The 21414-nt window shown below is 30.2% G+C and overlaps 4 protein-coding genes across 4 annotated transcripts; 1 reads left to right on the top strand and 3 right to left on the bottom strand.

Moving 5' to 3' along the window:
- Positions 1 to 5693: 5693 nt before the first annotated feature.
- LOC125877650 (heavy metal-associated isoprenylated plant protein 47-like) lies at positions 5694 to 6765 on the bottom strand. Its single transcript, XM_049558879.1, has 3 exons — positions 6760 to 6765; positions 6580 to 6658; positions 5694 to 5968 (listed from the first exon to the last, which is right to left on the bottom strand). Exons 1-3 carry the CDS (start codon positions 6763 to 6765, stop codon positions 5694 to 5696), a joined length of 360 nt encoding a protein of 119 aa, XP_049414836.1.
- A 3459-nt stretch (positions 6766 to 10224) lies between these two features.
- On the bottom strand, positions 10225 to 10921 carry LOC125877649 (heavy metal-associated isoprenylated plant protein 16). The gene is made up of 3 exons (XM_049558878.1): positions 10916 to 10921; positions 10754 to 10832; positions 10225 to 10493 (listed from the first exon to the last, which is right to left on the bottom strand). The coding sequence occupies exons 1-3, from the start codon at positions 10919 to 10921 to the stop codon at positions 10237 to 10239; spliced, it is 342 nt and encodes a 113-aa protein (XP_049414835.1). The 3' UTR covers positions 10225 to 10236.
- A 3670-nt stretch (positions 10922 to 14591) lies between these two features.
- Positions 14592 to 17491, bottom strand: LOC125875787 (uncharacterized). The gene is made up of 3 exons (XM_049556822.1): positions 17278 to 17491; positions 16970 to 17168; positions 14592 to 15754 (listed from the first exon to the last, which is right to left on the bottom strand). The coding sequence occupies exons 1-3, from the start codon at positions 17471 to 17473 to the stop codon at positions 14800 to 14802; spliced, it is 1350 nt and encodes a 449-aa protein (XP_049412779.1). The 5' UTR covers positions 17474 to 17491; the 3' UTR covers positions 14592 to 14799.
- A 2642-nt stretch (positions 17492 to 20133) lies between these two features.
- LOC125875791 (NDR1/HIN1-like protein 6) lies at positions 20134 to 21327 on the top strand. Its single transcript, XM_049556826.1, has one exon. The coding sequence runs from the start codon at positions 20302 to 20304 to the stop codon at positions 21097 to 21099; it is 798 nt and encodes a 265-aa protein (XP_049412783.1). The 5' UTR covers positions 20134 to 20301; the 3' UTR covers positions 21100 to 21327.
- Positions 21328 to 21414: the final 87 nt, after the last annotated feature.

The following is a 21414-nucleotide window of genomic DNA, read 5'->3' as shown; positions in this document are numbered from 1 at the left end:
TCCGCATTACACCTGCTTATTTCGGTCCTAACAAGTTGTATCAGAGGCATGGTTCAATGATGGAACTAGGTTACAGATGGGTGTTCATCTTGGCGGGTGTAGTTCTAGCCACAACCTTTATGACAGTAATGAAGATCTTTGTTGGAGAAATTGTTTCAGAAAGGTTCTCTGTGTCGAGACGTAGATTTGATGGAGGAGATTATGGAGAAGAGATGCAAGATCCTAAAGATTATGTGAAGAAGGTGGACAAATTTATTTTGTTAGAAATTCAGGCCAAGGGGGAGATTTGTTGGGATTATTTGCCCTGATTTCTTACCATAAATAAGTTTTCCTTTTAGGAAAAGGCTTTAATATTTTGACTAGTCATTTTCTTGTAGGAAATGTTTTAGGACTCTATAAATATAGGTTTGTTCCTTCTAATTTAATCAGCATTCACAATGTAGTCTTAAGGGCTTTGAGAGTTTTGGTTAGGGGGAGAATTTGTGGGTCACAAGTTTGATACATTATCACTTGTGTGAACCTCCCATGTATTCCGAGTGAATTGGTTGAGGTTATTTCTCTCTATATTTTATACTCTCATGTTTATATTGTGGATTGCTCATCTCATTTGTGGACGTAGGTCGATTGACCGAAACACGTTAAATCTTTGTGTCTTTGTATATTTCTCGTTTGTCTTCTTACTCATGGTCTTTCGAGGTTTGCTTTGCTAGCTTCCACGTTACACCTGCTTATTTCGGTCCTAACACATATCATGATACATATTATTCGTTTTGGTCTAGCAAACTTTTACGAATTTGTGTTTTGGACTGCATCATAATCAAAATTGGAAGTTTTTAATCTTAACCATGTGAACTTGTTCTCTACATTAGTATGTTATATTATATTACATTTTTATTTCCCCTTCCTTGTTCGATTCAAAATTTGTTTCAAGTGTCATATGCATATGCACCCCCTTTTCTAAGCTTGCTTGTGTAGAAGTCTGTCATTTTTTCTTTCTTTGATCCGCTCATTATATTTATGATATCGATCCTCAATTATGATATATATCACGTCCAATATAACTTAACATAGAATTATAATTTAATTTCACGGATGAAATCTAAAAATGATGGTTATATACAGATCTTACCCTTCCTTTTCTGTGGTATAAAGACTGTTTCAAATGAACTTTCGAGTTCCAACTCAGGAAAATAGTTTTCTAGAACAACTTTAAAAAAAATGTTATATTAAAAAGTTGTGATGAAAATAATGACCAACGAAACAACAAAGCTCATCGTGAAGTCAAATTGTTGTAGGGTAGACAAGAATTGAGAAACACCAAGTGTCCACTCTACTGTTCATGACATTAAATTTTAGTTGAAGGGGATAACAAGAAATCAAGATACTATTCCAAGTAATCAATTAGTACATGTGGACAAGACAATTACCCACATTTTATGCTAATGTTTTGACATATTACACGACAAATAATGTTATTATAAGTAGTACACTTTGTATATACAAAGATTTGCAAGAAAAAATCATGAGATGTCAAATTTTAATCTTCAATCGTTGAGGTTTGAATTTGAACAAGTTAAGCATAATTATTACGTAGTCTAAACTTCAGCCCAAAAATATGGAGTTGAGAACTGACCAAACCTAAATTCGTATCTCGAACAAAATTCATCTAATTCAAATTTTTAGTATGATTGAAACTCAAATTTTAAAACTATATCCATGGCAAATTAGTATGTAAATCGAATTTCATCGTATTTTACGTGATATTATTTGGGCCTCTAAGAAACTTACAAAAGCCCATATTATTGGGCTACATTTTATTTCATTTGGACCAGCCCATGTATTTCAATGTTCTTTAGGCCTGCATTTTGTGGAGGAATTGACACAGACATACAACTATTATATATAATTGGCAATATATAGCCCAAATTAATTAGCAATTAATAGCCTAAAATAAAATTAGCACGTATTAGCCTAAAAGAAATAAAATCAACTCTTTATAGTTTTTTTCTTTTAATCATGTGCAACCAACCCGCATTAATTAAGGAGACATGGGGTTGTTTTTTCTTCCTTTGTTTTTAACTCCTATAATTAAGGAAGTTAGCTTTTCAATTTCTTTAAATTCTCAAACTCAACTTTATTTAACTGTCTATTTAAAAAAATATATTAACGCAATTTACAGAAACATAAAGATATATTTAATTGTAATTTTATGAATTTTTTTTTTTACCAATCAACAATACTTAGTTTATTAGAAAACTGATTGCCTACTTTTAAGAAGTGAAATATATATATTTATTACTTAACCCATTAAAAAAAGGTTACACCAACTTTTAAGGAATGAATTTTTTAAAAATTCTTTAAATAACTTATTAAAAGATTGTGACTACTTTTAAGGTAAGAAAATGTATTATTAATGCTCTAACGTGTATTAATTATCACATAATCGACAATAATTAATCATATAATATTAAATGACATTAGAAACTGTAATAATGCATATGCATAAATTATACAATAATTAAAGTTGCGATTACATAATGTATACATAAAAAAAAATGTATTCACAAAAAAATATTCATAAAAATAGACGTGTAAATTTTATTGATGTATACAGTAATTGTAGCATGTATACATAAACTTTATATAGTATACATAAGAACATTACCATCAATTATACGTATTAGTTATTACTATAATGAATACAAGAATGAGATTAATATGATACATATATAAATTTTATTCATTAATTGTACATGTGATTTTGTTTATGTATACGGTAACTGCACTATGTATACATTAGTTCGTATTCATCGTGTATTCAGTGATTTGTATTCACATAATAAACTTGTATACTTTAATTTAAATTGAGATTGGAATTCATTGGTATACATTGGGTTGTATATATCAAAATCAACATTCTAATTTTTTACGAAGATCGAACGAGAATCTTTCTTACCCATGAAATTGAGAACAAAAATTTCAAAAAACTATTACCTGAATTTTCGCCAAAAAAAGTTATAAAAACTTTAGTTCCACAAATCACGAAATTTCAAAATTAATGGGGCAAGAAATGCTACATAGTTATATATTAAAAGAAATTATTGGAAGGATCAGTAGATAAACATACAGTTATATCTGATTTGCATAGACAGAGTAAATTAAGGAGAATAAGAGAAAATTTAGAAGAGAAGCAAATATACATATGAAAAGGATTTTAGAAAGAAAACAAAAGAAGGTTGAAAAACCTAAATTTTCGCAAAAACTTCAATTCTACAAATCATGAAATTCACAATTAATTGGACAAGAATAAGATTATATATAAAGATGATTTTAGAAGTATCCATGAAAAAACATATTGTTATATCTGATTTTCATAAATAGATTGAATTAAGGAGAAGAATTGAAAATTAGGAAGAGAATCAAATATACGTATGAAAAGAATTCTGGAAAGAGAAAAAGGAGACAAAAAAGAGAAGAACTATATTTTAAAACTGTTGACAAAATAATTAAAAAAAAAGAGATAAAATAGGGATAATAAAACAATAATTGTTTTTTCAAGAAAAAAAAAAGCAGCAATCAAACGTGTGTTTGAGAAAAATAAGGAGGACAAAAGTACATTTTTAAAAAAGAAAAAAAAAATAACAATTCAATGCCAAATAAATAAAACAAAGTTTTTTTCTTGCTAAAAAATTAAAAGTAGACTATTTATTGCTAATTTAGTCTATAGGGTGTCATGCTGTGCCATTTTGTGATCACCATTTATCATAGTTACTCATTTAGCTCACTGGTAAAGAAAAAGATGATAATATAGAAGATTTTTTTTTAAAAAGGCCAAATTACACATTTAGCCAACTGGTTTAAAAAGAAAATCTCTAATTAACTAGCAATTTTAGTAACAATGATATAATTGTCTTCAGAGGCGAATCTAGGATTTTTCGAATATGGGTGCATCAAGAAAAATGTATTAAGTGGGAATTGATCCAAACATGGGTGCACCAAAAAAAATGTATCAAGTGTGAATTGATCCTCAGTCCTCAAAGTCAAAAGCTCAACATTTAACCATGTGGACCAACTAGACTTTTTATAGTATGGGTGCAAGAATATAATATTATACAAATGTTAGAAAATATATACATAAAATATCTAATTTTACGAAGAGACCACGGGTTCGAGTGCCCCTATTTTTTGCACCTAAATTCGCCACTGATTGTCTGTATATTATATATATCGAGTTATCGATAATAATTAATAAGTGTATTTATAACCACCACTCTATATAAATGACACAAAGGCTTTAGTGACTTTTGTTGTTGCGAATATATATATATATATATATATATATATATATTTGTTGACTATTATTTTGATAGATGCTAGTTATATCAATTTGTGCTTAAAAAGGGACATGAATTTTTAAATATTAGATTCCAAGAAGTTGTGAAGTCGATCCACGTTGATGTTGATGTTGATGTTGTGAAGAAGTCAAAGATGATATTTTTTGTTCCATAATAATTTGATCCATTTTCTTATTATGTTTTATAATTCTTTAATTTATTGTGTAAATATTTATATATTTGATCGATATATTCTTTGTTCAAGTAGAACAAGTCTACTATTGTTTAAAATTGGATAAGATTATAAATAATAGCTGGTTGATTCCACAGGGTAATTTTTATTGTAGGAATTTGGATCGTTAATAATATTTTTGATAATTTTATTATTAAAAATAATTACGGCGTGTGATGAACACAAATTATTTTTTCCCTATAATTATCTTAACTTTTAATGTCCAACCTAATTTTAATAATTTTGTGAAATGTTAAAGTATATTTAAATACATTCTATTAGTTTTTTAGATTAAGTTGTTATACAAAATAATTTTTATTTTCCAAGGAATATTTTGACTTTTTAGCCTAAAATTAGTGGAATGTACCAATTAAGATGTTGTAGAAGAAGTCTTCCTTCAACAACTAACGCTAAGACCATTAATATTAGATTTAATCGAGCTTCAATGTAAATAGAAAAGTTGAATAAAAAATATTTTTTTTTAAAAAAAAATCTTTTTTAAGTTCATTTCAATGTGTATGTAATTATTGTTGTTAAAGTTCGTTTAATCAAATAAAAATAATCCAACATAAACTTTCTGAATAAGTGGTACAATACTATTTGATTGGTTGTCTAAGAAAAAGTTAATTGCCACACAACTTAATTAATTGATACACGGTTTGGTTAGCCATTTCAAACTCCGGACAATTACTAATATTTTGATTTTCACTAACGCGATTGAAAGTATTAGTACTTATATTAGTTATGATGAAAAATATATATTTGTATTCTTTTGTGCTCGATAAATATAAAATAATAAAAATATACATATTAGCAATACATGATAGGTGTATATAAACAATCACCACATAACAATTTCTATTATTATTATCCACCAACATATTCTTTGTACAATTCTCCGTAAACACCTTGATAAAGACAATTGAAAATTGAGAATGAAATCAAGAATTGAAAAAAAAAATCTAAGAACATTTATAAACATCTTTGAATGACCAAAACAACATATTGAAGATATAAACACGAAATCGGAATTTTAATTCTAAAAACTAAATTTTAAACAAATTAAATTACTAAATCTAATTATAGAATTCGTAGCTTTCTCTCTAGTTCGATATATGCCCCGAATATCACATAATAGAGCAAGTTGGATTATCGTAAGTGTCATAAACGGGTTGACATATTGGATAGTATTGCACACATGGATTGCATATTGAAGGACAAGGACAAGGTTCCTTGGGTTTTTCCGGTTCGGGCTTCTTCTCTTCTTTTACTTCTTCAATACTCACAATTCGAGAACACTTGAATTTCCTTCTTATGCAATGCATCAACCTAAAGAAATCGACACCAATTCCTATCACCACCAAATGATCTTTTTCCTTATCTATATTCACTGATATCACCCCTGCATGATCATCGACGATCGAGTGGTAAGGCTATGATCCACAGGAAAACAAATACATTTTTTTCATTTGAGGGGGGTGGGGGGTGTTAGTGTGTGAACAACAATTTCAAATTTAATATTGTTAGAGTACATATAAACAGAGGCGGAGCCAGAATTTTCAATAAGGGGTTTCAAAATCTATAGAAACAGACACATGAAGTAGTCAAAGGAGGGTCAACATCTACTATATATACATATAAAATTATTTTAACCATGTATAAATAATATAATTTTCCATCGACCCCCTTCGTACAAGGTGGCTCCGCCCCTGCTTATAAAGGTGTGTTAGTGTATTTGCCACGATAAAAGTCACATTTTTGAATATGCATGTGCTTCTGAAAATGACTTATTTTCAAAAAAATGTTTATCAGAAAAAAAATATTTTGTTAAAAATTGACAACAAGGTTTTAACAAATCAGATAATGTTCTGAATATCGATAATAATGTCCAAGTGTCATAAGATAAAGTAATGATTTCGAGATGATTGTCAAAAAAAGTAACTTATGTTCAAAATTAACAAAAGTCATTTCCTTCATTTTGATGAATAATATTTCTCAAAGTTAATTAAGTACCTGGACTTCTAACAGCAATTTGCATAGCTTTTGATCTACATTGATCAGTGTTGACAGGAAGATCAATCACAATCTTTTTCTGTATATCACATAATTAATCATTAATTAGAACAAAACTATATCAAAGTAAGAACAAAAAAATACAAATTAAACTAAGAATAATTTTAAAGACTTAATTACCTTCATGTTCTTGTGAATTAATGGAACTTAATTCTGTTGGTCAAAATGATAATGAAAGGACATTTATATAGGTCAATAATTATTCTCATCTAATTTTTCTTTGACAAAGACAAATACCGTGTTTCATATATTATATTAAATATTTCGTACTACTAATTACAATTATAATATCATAATCTCTAGTAGCCATAATTACACGACTACCTCAAACTTGTACTAATTAAAAAAATTAAATCAACCCTCAATTCTTCTTAATTTTATTGTTAATTTGCTGGAGGATTAAACTTAGTCATCGTCTCACCTAACGACTTATAGCCAATAATATTTACGTACATATATAAACATTAAACATACCATATAGAGAGCACTATTTTATTTTATTTTAAATAGTAACTTCAACTTTGATCGAATAAATATCTAGTCCAATTATTATTTATTGTCCTTTTTTCTATAAAATACTAGGTTTTATATTAATTATAATAATAGGTAGGTCCCAACATTCCAACAAATTGAAATTCTTAAATTAAAAGTTATAAATTAATAGCAACTAGGCATTTCTTAATTAAATCATACATATAATGTCGTGTATTTTTTTTCACCTCCTGCGCGCACGATTTTTGTTCTTGCGTAATATAATGACGTCTTTTGTATCGATTGAATTGATTGCTAGTGACGTTGGGTGTTACACGCTCGTCTCTAATTAGTTATCATGATTCATTTTTCGAGTGTCAATTTAATTAATGTTAGAGAGCGCATAACAGATCACGCATGCGCGCGGCATGCATGCGATTAAATAGTATTTTTTAATAGAGAAAGATAAACAATAATCGTATCTCTTTACCTATTATCGAGAAATCCTGAAGAGTTAGTGGCACATAGTTAAAAATTCGATGGATAATAGATTCGTCCCTCTATTCATCTCCACTTAATTAATATTAGTTTTTATATGTAACATATGATTCAAGCATGTAAGGTGCGCTTAAGCCCATATCATATGCTTCGCTCTTACCGCTAAACCAGGGCAACCAATCAAACTATCTTAAGCATAGAAAGATCATTTAATAAAGGGAAAAAGTATAAATATATCCCCGAATTATCGTAAAAGGTATGAAGATACCCTCCGTCATACTTTTGAGACATTATATTGGTGCACCTGCTGTCTAAAAACTAGAGCATATATACCCTTTATACTAACGGACATACACATGTCATAATCTTATCCACCGACTCAATATTTATCAAATATCGTATCGAAAGATTGCGCCACGTGTCCTCCGTTAAAGTGAAGGGCATATATGCTCTAGTTTCTGGACGACAGAGGCACTAATGTTCCAAAAGTATGACGGAGGGTATCTGTATACAATTTACGATAGTTTGAGGATATATTTATCCTTTTTCCCTTTTGATAAATGATGTACCACATAAAATTGACTAAGTAGAATTAATATAATATAAAATTTCAAACTTCTTGATTGTTGATTAGTAAGCAGAATATCAAATATGCATGTAATTCTAAAAGTATAACCCACGGAATTAACGTACTATATATATATATATATATATATATATATATATATGATATAGTATATTGATGTTACTACATTATACCCTGGATGAATGAGTGAGAAGAAATGAATAGCAGAAAAAACTGATATTAATTAAAGGAAACCGATAAGAAAGTGGATATTGAGCTTAACTCAATCTCAAAAGTTAGCTTAAGACATACCTACGGATTTTCCCAAACCATATAAGAAGAGAAATGATCAAAGCCTCGATCAATATAAGACTCAAAACTTGATCTCCTTCCCCACATGTCCAATACTGAATATCTAAAGTATGGACAATATAGATAAGATGTGATTAAGGTCATTCAATCAATAAACTTCTATCATAAATTTTTTCATTGAAACTCAATTTTAGAACAATATCCATAGCAAATCAGTATGTAAAGTTAAAAAATTTAAGTTCTTGTTCAAATATAATTTTACATACTGATTTGTAGTGATATTAGTGAATTGCTGTGATATTATTTGGGCCTTACAAAAATCCCATTTTCCTGGACTGGATTTTTATACTTTCCCAGCAATTCATTTTGGACCAACCCATGTAGTATTATTTTATCTTAAACAATATTCTTTGAAAGTTGAAACTATTCTCATGATTCAAATAAAATTCAAACTTGTAAGAGCAAAATATAACAAAAACAAAGCAGTAACATAATATTTTCTTTGTTTCAATTTATTTGTCTGATTTTAACTTAACACAAAGTTTAAGAAATTAAAGAAATCTTAAACTAAAAATACGTAGAATATACTGAAATGTCCTTTAATCTTATAATCTTAAACATGTTATGTGGAAAATTGAAACTCAAAAGTTTATAAAAAGAAATATGTTCTTTACTAAAGACAACACTTAAAAATCTATAGGAAGAAAAAAAAAGATACAAATTTTATAAATATTCAATCTAAGTCAAAGATCTAGAAAAGCAAGACTTGGGAGATGGACTAAATTAAAAAGAAAATATTTTTATGTATTTGTCTACTCCTATTTAAATAAATATGATAAAATAAAGAGAGAGAGAAAAACAATCTTATCGATGCCACAGGCCAACAGAAAAATATTACTTATTATTTAGATATTAGACAAATTGGCTTTTAATTTAAATATCAGTTTATATTTTAGGTGAGATACACCCTATGATTAATTATATTTCAGTTTGGGATTTAGTGATAAGTTAAGTTAATTTCACTTTAAATTTGTAAAAGATTTTAAATGGTACTTATCAGTTTTAAAATCTAGTGATTCAACTTGAGCACAAACAATTAACAAATGTTATCCGGTTGGGGAGGCTTCGAAATAGTCAATCTACCTTTACGAGTTAGGGGTAAGATTTATCGTCTACGTCAAGATTTATTTATGAAATTACGTTGCGTATGTTATGAATTTGTGGTTGTTGTTATCTGATTTGTAAGGTGAAAATCTAATTTGCTTACACTTACAGAGGTTTAAATTTCAATCATTCTGATGTAATTCATTAAATCCATTCACTTTTTAAGCTATAATCTTAATCATTCCGCTTCTCATCATTATAAATTACCATCATCCTCAACTACAACCATCACCATATTGTCAGTCACATCAAACAACCATCACCATATTGTCAGTCACGTCAAACAACCATCACTATTATCGACTACCATTTACAATCATTACTACAATTGTAACCAATTATACTATAAACAATCAACGTCATCAATCACTATGATATATTCCCACACTATCTATTATCATTATTATAATTGACTATCACTATCATTCACCATAATTATCAGCTATCACCAATAAAGTATAAAAATAAAAACTCCATAAGCAAGGAAAAAGTAAAAAAGAGAAACAACATAATTCCACCACACCAAATTAATTATTACATAATAACATATTTAATAATACGATACAATAAATTAAAATTGTTTTTTTTTACATAGTGGTGCAATTTGGAGTAGGAGAATCATAAACGGGTCGGCATACTGGATAATACTGCACACATGGGTTTGGATAGCAAACTGGTTGCGGTTTTGGGTCGGGTTTCTTTTCGGGTTTCACTTCTTCTACGCTCACAATGCGAGCGCAGTTGAATTTTTTCTTTATACATTTCATCAATTTAAAAAAATCGACACCAATTCCAATTACCACCAAATGCCCTTTTTCTTTATCTGAATTCACCGATAGTACCCCTACAAATGCATCAAACGCAAATTTAAAATTTCATAAAAAAACATGTTCACTATTATAAAAAGACGTATTTGGAAATTAAATTTATCAGGTGCACACATGTATACTTAAGATTAAGTGAATACATATAATGTTATTATACATGATTACACGTGAACCAACACCTCTCCCTTGAATACGCCTCAAATCAATTTCCCATAAAAGGCAGGTTTGATACGATAAAAATCATTTTTTTCGTAAAGGAAAAAATTGGTATAAATACCTGCACATTTTACAGCAATTTGCATAGCCTTTGATAAACGATTATCAGTGCTGAGAGTGATATCGATCACAATCTTTTCCTATATATATAAACATTAATTAGAAAAAATTAAAACAAGAAGAATTAAAAAAAAGTTGTAATTAAGGAATTGATAATAATTACCTTCATGTTGTTATGAAATTGAGCTAATTTGAGGTACTCAAAAGATGATTATGAAGGATTTTTATAAATATTGAGCCTGCATATAAGTCTATATATATAGGTGATTATAATTGCCATACAAATTACCCTCATGTTCATATATTATATAGTATAGTACTACTTACTATTTTATTTTATTTTATCCCTTCAAAGAATAGTAATAATAAAAATACTATGAATACTACTACTTAATTTTTTTAATACCACTAACAACAATTAGAAGCCATAGTAATATAAATACCACAAACTACAACGCATATAAAAAACTAAATCAACTCCCAAGTCTTCTTAATTGAGTTGTTAATTTGCTGCCACTAGAGACAATTAGGATATAAAATATTGAGAAAAGAAAAGGTCAAATTAGTAATTAGAGTCCGAAGCTAGGTAGGGTCGAGGAGTTCATCCAAACCTTTTTTAGTAGAAAATTACACTGTTTATACATGATTAAAATTATTTTTATGTATATATAATATATGTTGAAATCTTTTTGAAATTCAAATTCTTTATATTTTAAATCTTTTAGTAAAAATTCTAAATCCATCACTCGTGAGAGTTTATTGTTTTTTGATTCAAACTATTTGGTTTGGAATCTTTGTGTTGCCTAAGAAGATCATTTATGTGATTAAGACTATTTGTGGAAGATTCTTATGAACTGAACTATCTAAAAAGGCTTTGTTGGCTTGTGATAAGATATATGCTAACCAAAATAAGTGAAAGATCCAAATTATATAGTAGATATATTTGTTAGGATACTTGGAACAAGGTTATTATTGGTAAACATGATGGACTAAATAGAGTATTCCGAGTGCAAATTTAGTAACGTGACACATAAAACAGAGATGAAAGTATCGAAGATCGATGTAGAAGTCATATCCAAAGAAGAACAATTCAAATATCCTGTGAGTCCATAAACTAAGAAGATGGAAAGATCGATGAAATTAAAATGTTGTACATCGTATTGAATGTCTCCTCATCCTCGACATAAGGGAGAGATGTTGTGAAGGTAGAGATGTTATTTTGAGAATACAGTAGTGAAGAAAGCATACTAAAAATAATAGAGAAAAGAATAGTAGCAACAACAAATAATACAATAACGAAAGCAAAGAAAACCACAAGTACAAATTTTATTCGAAGAATAAGATAATAGAACAATAATATTAATACTAAAGTTGATAAGAAAAACTAAACAACGCTCGATCATCTACTAATCTTCGATTTTCATATCCTCTTATCTAAGTATAACGTCAATATTCATAATTAAAGGAGGAATTTGATTTTTAATAAGTTAAAATTAAGGAGGTAAATCGTTTTCATCAACTAAGATATGAAACTTCATAAGTCGTTGTCTTACCTAATGATTTATAAACCAATAGTAATATTTCCATAAACCATATAGAGAAAAATAATAATTATAGAAACTTTCAACTTTGATATATGATATATGTAATATCCACTTGTTCAATTATTATATATTGTACTACTTGTTTTTTTAAAAATAATACTAGGTTTATGTACTAGGATGGTCCCAACATCCCAAACAACTTGGGCTCCTATATAGAAGACCAAATCACAACGTAACTCTTAAATCATAATTATGGCCTTATGGGTGTGTTTGGTATTTTGGTAAAACATTTATTTGAAAATATTTTTCAATTTTTTGGCTGGTTAAAATATATATTTTTTAAAAATAAGTTGATTAAAAATAAAGAAGGTGAGAATTAGAAAACCAAGCATCATAAATGACAGTTCACGCTAATTGTTTCTTCTCTTACCCCCACACCATTCAGAGGGTCAGTGGCACATAATTTGTAACTCGATGAATAATAAACTCACCCATCTATTAAATTCGTGACGTACAACTAACTCACACATCACTTGTTGCACTCTTATCACTCAACCAAACCCCTCAGGGACACTATCTTAAACAACGAAGAATCATTCAACACATAATATCTATACTACATAAAATTGCAGTAAGTATAGTATAAATCAACAAAGTACATATTAGGTTATAACAATTGACAAAGCAAAATGAAAAATCTTAAACTATTCATTCTCGACTGTTGATTTACAGCCTGATTAGATGGTTGTTACATATCGTTTCATAATATATCGTATCGTATTGTATTGCACTGTAACGACCATCCAAACAATAGATAAGCAAAATATCGAACATATTGTATTTGTTTAAGTATAACTCAAATCTTGGTTAAAGTACATAGACCCGTGGCCACTTGAGCTTTCTTGGCAATACACAATAAGTAGTACGACAACAACAACAAACTCAGTGTAATTTTATAGGTGGGTCCGAGGAGCGTAGAGTGTACGGACACCTTACCCTTACCTTTGAGAAGGTAGAGAGGTTGTTTCCGATAAACCCTCGACAACACACAAGTAGTACTTTACACAATTAGAATGTATTAGAACACAAAATACTAAGGGGTCGTTTGTTTTGAATACAAGTTATGATGTGATTAGTTATGATGAAATAAGTTATGATGGGAGAAGTTAGGATGAGATAAGTTATGCTGAGATTATTTCTTATTGACCGTTTGATTGGTTGCTTTCAATACAATATGCATTACATAAATTCTAAGAATAAGTTGTTTGTTTACGAAAATACCCTTTAATTTATTTAGTTTTTTTTATATATATTTTCTTTTCAAGCAGTAGTTATTTATTCTTAAAAATAATTTTTTTGTCTTATTTAGCTTAAATATTTTTGTGTGTGCATTTCCATAATTGTACCAACTGTATTTAAGAATAAAATTTTCATCTAAATTTGTTAAAGTACAAAATGATTTATTATTTATGTTACTTCATTTAAACACGTATCATTCTTAAATGTAAAATACTAAAGTTATCTTCATTTTTAAATCATCTTTCATGTTACTATTTCCTTCAAAATTTATGTGAACTAACAATAGAATTCTTCCCGAAATTAGCGTACATGAGATGAAAAGAAGATAAAAAAAATAAAAAATACACAAAAGATCTAGCTAAAAAGAATACCAATATAAACTAATTTTAGATAAAACTGCACAGGAAGCTTGTATTTAGTACCGTAGCATTTCGTTTTATCTCACATTTTAATTGATATATAAAATATAAATTTTCAAGTAGCTAAAAGAATATACAATTAAAAATATGTAATTCGATAGTAAGGAAATTAAATTAAAATATAAATAAACATAAGAATTAGTCAAATAAATTCACAAATAAAATTATATTTATATAGTGTAATTTTTTTTTAAAATATGAAGAATTATTATAATAAAAATAAGGAGCAGTGAAGGTCATAACTATTATTATACATGATATTTAAAATAATATATGATTTTACATGGATATAAAAAATTAGGTATAAAAAGAGTTTAAAGGGACACTTTTGTCATTTTATCTTATACCGGGATAAGTTATCCCGGTATTACTATTCCACCCAAAGATAGGGATAACTTATCCCAGAACTAATTATTAATCTTGGGATAAGTTATCCCATGATGTGCAACCAAACAGAGGATTAAAGGATGCTCAAAATTTATCCCGGAATTAACTCCCTTTATCCATCACACCAAGCGACCCTAAAAGTAGCAACTTAGTATCAAGCATATATAGTAAAATATCAAATTTCAAGAGCATTTCAAGCTTTGTTGCACATAATTCAACCTTTATCAAACAAGCTCTTCAGAATATTCATTTGTGATTAAGATCTTTCAGCATAATTAAGAGACACATTTATTTTGGCACTCCCAAGTAAGGAGTAGTTAATTAACAACTACTACTTGCATAAGCATATCTAGTTATTCACATAATTTATAGGTAATGTCCCATACCATGTTGCTCAATCAGCCTTCGATGAATCTCTGTTGTAACTTCTGAATTCTTGACCGGCTCCAACAATGAAGCCCTTCCAAAGCTTCCAAGTAATCTCCAGGGGGCCTCCCGGTCTCGTCCCTGAATATCACAGCACCATGATCTAGAGCTCGACGAACTGAAACTTCAACATTAGTGTCCACTCTTCCAAATGTTTTTTCAATATAACTGAAATACGGCTTAAAGATCCTGAAAAGTTCACTTATGGGGTCATGCCTTGCAGGTAAACCAACATGACTTGGAAAACCATTCATGTCATTCACATAAGATGGACGGAATGAGTAAATCGGAGGACTTATGGAGTTGGGAACTTTTTGAAAGTTCTGATATGCATAACTTGGAAAACCGTTCATGCCATTGATGACACAAGTTGGAGAATTTCTACTGTCAATCCAACTTTGTTGCTGTTGGTAGGAGTATATCGGAGGACTTATGGAGTTGGGAACTTTTTGAAAGTTCTGATATGCATAACTTGGAAAACCGTTCATGCCATTGATGACACAAGTTGGAGAATTTCTACTGTCAATCCAACTTAGTGGCTGTTGGAAGGAGTAAATCGAAGGACTTATGGAGTTGGGAATGTTTTGTAGATTCTGAGATGGCGCATGTAAAAAGCGTTTCTTGTGTTTTGTTCTTGGCACATTCTTAGGAGATGGGTTGGGTATAAACTTGAAGGTATTGCACTCACCCAAATGAAAAGGCTCATCACATTTTGAACCAGCTCCTCTTTTATTGTTGTAACCAGGGTAATTTTCAATCTTGAAATCAGCACATTCGATACACATCAAGGAGTTTCCTGATCCAAGTCCAACAAGATCCCAACGGCCGTATGGAAGACACGTTTTATGTGTTACATGAATTTGACCATCAACTCGCAACATTTTCTTGGCACTCTCAAAAAAACGTCCCACAAGATTCTGATGCATTCTGCACAAAGACAAAAAGACACACAATACATTGAGAAAATGCAAAATCCAGTGGAAAAAAAAAAAGGCAATTAAGAAACTAGCCTAGAGGATAAAAGCCAATACTTTCAGCATACGGAATTTTTTCCCTTCCCAGTGTGATCAAAATTGGCCTGAATGAGCCAAAAAAGAATGGTCATAAAGAGATGGTCCCAACTAACAAGGTGTTTGGCCTCTCTGTTGATGAAAACACTTTACAATATTTGCTTGCTTGGGTTGAAGAAAACAACTTTGTCTTTTAAGGGTACAAGTCCTCGACAAGCTCTAACTCATTGCCGTGATTCTTCACCATCGATATCCGAAACATCCTACTCCATCCATTCCTACCCTCATCCACAATGGTACACCACACTCATTGTTTGTTACAAAACTGTCAAAAATGTATATTTGGTTTGGGTGCAGAGTAGAGGCACTAATTTAAAACCTAAATGCAACTCTATCCCTCCACCTTCTACTCGTTTTCTTCAAGGGTGATGTCAATGCAACTCGACTTTTTTACCGTGTGGTTAGGTGATTCTAACCACCAACACTTGGGAAATGAGAAGAAAATACCTAAGCCTTTTGTCTCTTCAAGAGTTTGAATCATGGTCTCCCACAGTTTTCATCCACTTTATTGATCGCTAGGCAACAAACTCCACCTTCTACTCTTGTACATGCTACCTTCCTCTAACATGAAAATAATTTGAAAATGTATATTTCATTTCAACAATCCCACGGGAAAATGTTGCATACATCCAGGACGTGAAACTAGAGGGGTGTAAGGGGTACATCCGAACTCATTCCCCATGTTAAACATCCTTTTTGTGAATAAAATCAATGTTAAAAAATAGGCAAAATTTTGAAGGAGGACCAAAAGCGCACCAATATTGCAAACATGAGGGACTATTAATGCTCCATGTAAAAACTCAAGAATGACTTTGAGTCTTAATCCAAAGATGAGTGACTATTTTGGGCCTTTTCTCCCTACAACAACAACAAACCCAATGCAATCCCACAAGTGGGGTCTGAACAGAGTAGTGTATACACAAACCTTACCCCTAACTTGAGAAGTTATCGAGTCTATTTCCAATAAACCCTCGCACAAAAACTACATACATAAACCCCATTTGTGTGATGACACTGCATACATCATACAAGCAGAATTTAAAGAGCATAACACAAAAAGAGGGAACCTTACTGTATAAGATGAGTACTATCCTCACTGCCATGAAACCCTGCATGAGGAAAATTATAGATAATCCGATCAAACTTCCGGTTACTAAGATCAAAATGAAGCTGTATTTTAGTTGCATCCACACCGTGCAACACAGTTCCTCCCAAAGATTTCAACTTTTCCAAGTTCGATTTCCCATTCTTGTACATTTTGATCACGTCATCTACACACAACAACAAAAAAGGGCAAAAAAATTAAACTCCGCGAAAACCCCATCATAGATTAAGCAAAATAAACACAACCCAGAATGGAAATACAGTAAAAACGGTTACCATATGATTGTAAAGACGAAGCAACAATGTTCGAAGCAGAACCAAAAACCTGAGCTAAACAGAGAGAAAAAGAAAAATCTCCATCACCCACTAAGAGTATTTGATGATATGAAGAGTAATGTTGAATAATTTTCTCTTCTTCTTCGTCTTCGTCTTCTTCGTTGATCACTTTTGGGTTTTCTTCTACTTCCGCCATAGCTAGTGCAGTTTCTTTTTCTTTTTGATTCTGCTCTGTTTATGTAGCCAAAAAAGAGAAAAAGAAAAATTAAATTTGGGTAACAAGGGCTGAAGTTGAGTGTAATTACGGATTTGACATTAAAATTTAACGGGTTATATGAGTTTTGCTTCTTGTGGTATCAATGGGTAAAATGGGAATCACAGGATTTTTGGTGTACGATCCAATGATCGTGTCTGTCTTTTAAGCTTGTCTTGGAAGGAAAATAAATAGTACTATGAGATTTTCAATTATTTGATTTGATTGATGGAATTAAGATATTAAATTGATTTTTGTTGTTCACTGTGATTTATATTTTTACAAGTATGAAATTTGAAAAATAAAATATTTGTAATGTTATTTTTCTTATTCAAATTGTATAAGGTTGTGTTGAATCATTTCGTGTTAGAGGTCTCGAATTTTAAAAATTATATGATATCATCTTCGTTTTCTTTGCGTCAAAATCTAGTTTTAAAGAGTTTAGTTAAAGCCTTCAAATTAAAAGGAGCATGTGATAATAACTTTTTTTCTTCTTTTCGTCAAATTAAATTTTGAATGCTTATATCGAACCATTTCTAGCTAGAGGAGTCATATGTTATTAATGTCGATCTTCTTTTCATCAAAATCAAATTTCAAAGAGTTATAGTGAAATATTTCTAGCTAAAGCCTTCAAACAAAAAAGGATCACGTGATGTTAACTTTGATTTCTTTTCGTCATACCAAATTTTGAAGAGTTATATCGAAACATTTTTTTCTAGAGCATTCGAGTTAAAAAGAGCATATGGTACTAATTTTGATGTCAATGCTATTTTTAAATTTTTCTTTCCATTTCTTCATGTATTCACTTGAATGAGTGATACAGTTTAAATTTTAAAAGTTCAAATCAAATTACTTAACAAACATTCTAATTATAGTTACCAGATATAGATTTTAGATAAGAAATTCCCCAACTTTGGTAAAATAAAATCTCATATCCCATAAATTTTGGCACCTTGAAATATCACAACGTTCACTTTCAATGTGTAACTCTTTCTAAGTTCTCCTCTTAATATTTTGTATCTCTATTTTATGTATAACGTAACTGTATAAGTCAAGTATATATTAAACTTTGTTTACTGTATATATACAACATCATATTGTATGAGGGGAAGCAGATGTTTTGGGCTTTGCAAGTTGGCCCAAGTGTGACTGGCCCAGTAGTAATGTGGGATTTTGTTGCTAAAATGTACCCTTTTTTGGTTGTTATTTAAGTTCTGTTCAAAATTTTAAAGTAGTACAAATATAGCCCTTGTAACTGACAAAATACTAGTATGTGATAATCTTAAATAATGCAGTGCATAAAATATTTCGTATTTACACAAGGTTAGGAGAAGGGCCGCACCTTAAGGGATGTGATTTATACAATCTAACATAAAAAAAAACATTAGTGATTACTTTCACGATTCAACATGTGACTTATCGGTCACACGAAAATACTTTTACCGTTACTATAGACTCCCCTTCAGATCACATCAATTGTAATCTTACATTTATTAAATTTTTGACCGTAATCTAATATTTTATCATTTGATTTAGACCATGAAAAATCAATAATCTTGTGGGCTTCAACTCGAACCCATGACTTATTGTTATGCTTTTTAGAAACAATAAAAGCAGCCACTTAACAATAATTTTTTCTTTGTTTAATCATTATAAGAATAGTGATTTTCTTCTTAACCACTTAGTTTTCTGACTTTCTCAGCCACTTAACAATAATTTTTTCTTTGTTTAATCATTATACGTATAATGATTTTTTTCTTAACCACATAGTTTTCTGACTTTCTTTCTACTTTCTTAGTGTGCAAGTATTATCAAATCAAAAAGGCAACTTATGCTGCAGAATTGCAATATTTTTTGTCTACCAATACAATCTTACTGTTCTCCATTTGACAGGTCAATGCTCTACAAATTAGTAGAATTTCAAGAAAAAAAAAGTGTAAAGTGCAACTAAGACCACCCAAAACAAAAGTTGGGTGTAACCATGGTCCACACGAGTGTGCGATTTAATGATCAATGAAATAAATTATTTTATATTTTATAAATTTTTTAAATTACAATCTAAAAAGTCTCTTTTTGAACAGATTAATATTTTTACGAAAATCATTAGTCTGATATAAAATTTTGTATATTATTACAAATGTCAAATGACTGTTTGTGTTTTCTGAACAATATTTGAGCAAATATTAGATCTGAATCTTATGTTGCATGAAATGATAATTTTCCAAAGGTTATATTTCCACAACTTTATAAATAGGGATAAAATCTTAACCATGACCTAAAAAGGGCACATTTGCATAATTCAAGCAACTTTAAAGGTTCTAGCAAACATTAGTTAATCTTGTGTGCCTAAATCTCGATAGACAAAGTTATTCAGTACATGTACCTCATGGAATATAGCATGAGTCGAAAAATAACAGTCGAGGCACGCACAAACTGAACCGGAAAAAACAAAAGTTATAGAGCCCTGTGGTGGCCTGGGTGGGGCACTCGCTTTAGTGTTTTTTTTTCTGAATAAATACAGTGATTCAACTATGGAAAAAAAAGCAACATAAACAATTCAAATCAAAACATCTATCTCCCAACTTTAGTTCCTACTCACATTACACCTTTATCATATACTATTATTAAATATTAAAAACAACCAAAAAAGTTTCTTTCCCTTTTACTTTCCTTAATCCAATTCCAAACTCCATTATTAGTATCATTATCTTATAATAAATAGATCCAACATTCATTTGTTCATCTTTCCTTTCATAATTCATTAAGCCAATATGACTTCCTCAGAGAGCTTAAGTTTCTTTTCTCCTGAATATAGTACACCTAAAATGTTTCCTCTAACACCATCACCAACACCAGCACCAACTCATAAACGTGGCGGTCCATCGCCTATGAGCCAAATCATCATGGCAAAACAAGCCCTCAATCAACCTTTGACACCAGAAATGTCACATGAAATCAAGAATAAACCAATAGTACAATATGTTGTGCCACGACAACGTAGACGTACAAATCCTGCAGTGTGGTGTGCTGCAATACTATGCATGATGTTCTGCCTACTACTAATATTATTTGGTATTGGAACTTTAGTCATTTTTCTATCTATCAAACCAAGAAATCCAGTGTTTGATACATCAAATGCAAGCCTAAGTGTCATATACTTAGACTCACCTAAGTATATGAATGGTGACTTCACATTTATAGCAAATTTCACCAATCCAAACAAGAAACTTGATGTGAGATTTGAGCATTTGGTCATTGAACTTTTTTTCTCAGATAGCTTAATAGCAACACAAGTTGTTCAACCTTTCAGTCAGAGGCAACGCGAAACGCGATTAATACAAGTTCACATGATATCTAGCTTGGTTTATTTGCCACCAATTTCAGCCTTCAAACTACAAAAACAGGTACTTAGCAACAGAGTTGTGTATACCATCAGAGGAACTTTTAAGGTCAGAGTGAATATTGGCCTAATTCATTACTCTTATTGGTTACATGGGAGATGTCAATTAGAGATGACAAGTCCACCTACTGGTGCTCTTATTACACATAGTTGTAGAACAAAGAGGTGAAGAAAATTGTATATTGCATACTTTAGTACAGCAGTTTGATTTGATTTTCCAGATTCCTTCTATTATGTCAAGTACAAAAACTATGTTTCTCAATGCCAAGCAAGTTGAGATCGGCTATATAAATTCTCATTTTTTTCTATATTCAAGATTAGAGGAAACTTAGTTGTTTAGCACTAGAAGTTTCCTACAGTATAGTTCAATAATTGAAAGGCAAAAGGTTGGATCAATTAGACAATGGTCTCTTTTTCTTTAGTTTTGCCACAGGAAACTTCCCACCCACCCACCTTCCTGCCCCCCCTTCCCCCAGAAGAGGTT

This window comes from Solanum stenotomum, chromosome 9 (assembly GCF_019186545.1).
Source record: "Solanum stenotomum isolate F172 chromosome 9, ASM1918654v1, whole genome shotgun sequence".
In the NCBI taxonomy this organism is placed as follows: domain Eukaryota; kingdom Viridiplantae; phylum Streptophyta; class Magnoliopsida; order Solanales; family Solanaceae; genus Solanum; species Solanum stenotomum.
This window is presented reverse-complemented; position numbering and strand designations above follow the sequence as displayed.

Excerpts from the sequence above, each read along its gene's own strand:
- LOC125875791 (XM_049556826.1), top strand. The coding sequence starts at position 20,302 with ATGACTTCCTCAGAGAGCTTAAGTTTCTTTTCTCCTGAATATAGTACA.
- LOC125877650 (XM_049558879.1), bottom strand. Across the intron at positions 5,969-6,579 it reads AATTGCTGTTAGAAGTCCAG|GGGTGATATCAGTGAATATA; the intron begins GTACTTAATTAA and ends ATGATCATGCAG.
- LOC125877649 (XM_049558878.1), bottom strand. Across the intron at positions 10,494-10,753 it reads AATTGCTGTAAAATGTGCAG|GGGTACTATCGGTGAATTCA; the intron begins GTATTTATACCA and ends ATGCATTTGTAG.
- LOC125875787 (XM_049556822.1), bottom strand. The coding sequence starts at position 17,473 with ATGGCGGAAGTAGAAGAAAACCCAAAAGTGATCAACGAAGAAGACGAA. Across the intron at positions 17,169-17,277 it reads TTCGTCTTTACAATCATATG|ATGACGTGATCAAAATGTAC; the intron begins GTAACCGTTTTT and ends TGTTGTGTGTAG. Across the intron at positions 15,755-16,969 it reads GATAGTACTCATCTTATACA|AATGCATCAGAATCTTGTGG; the intron begins GTAAGGTTCCCT and ends GTCTTTGTGCAG.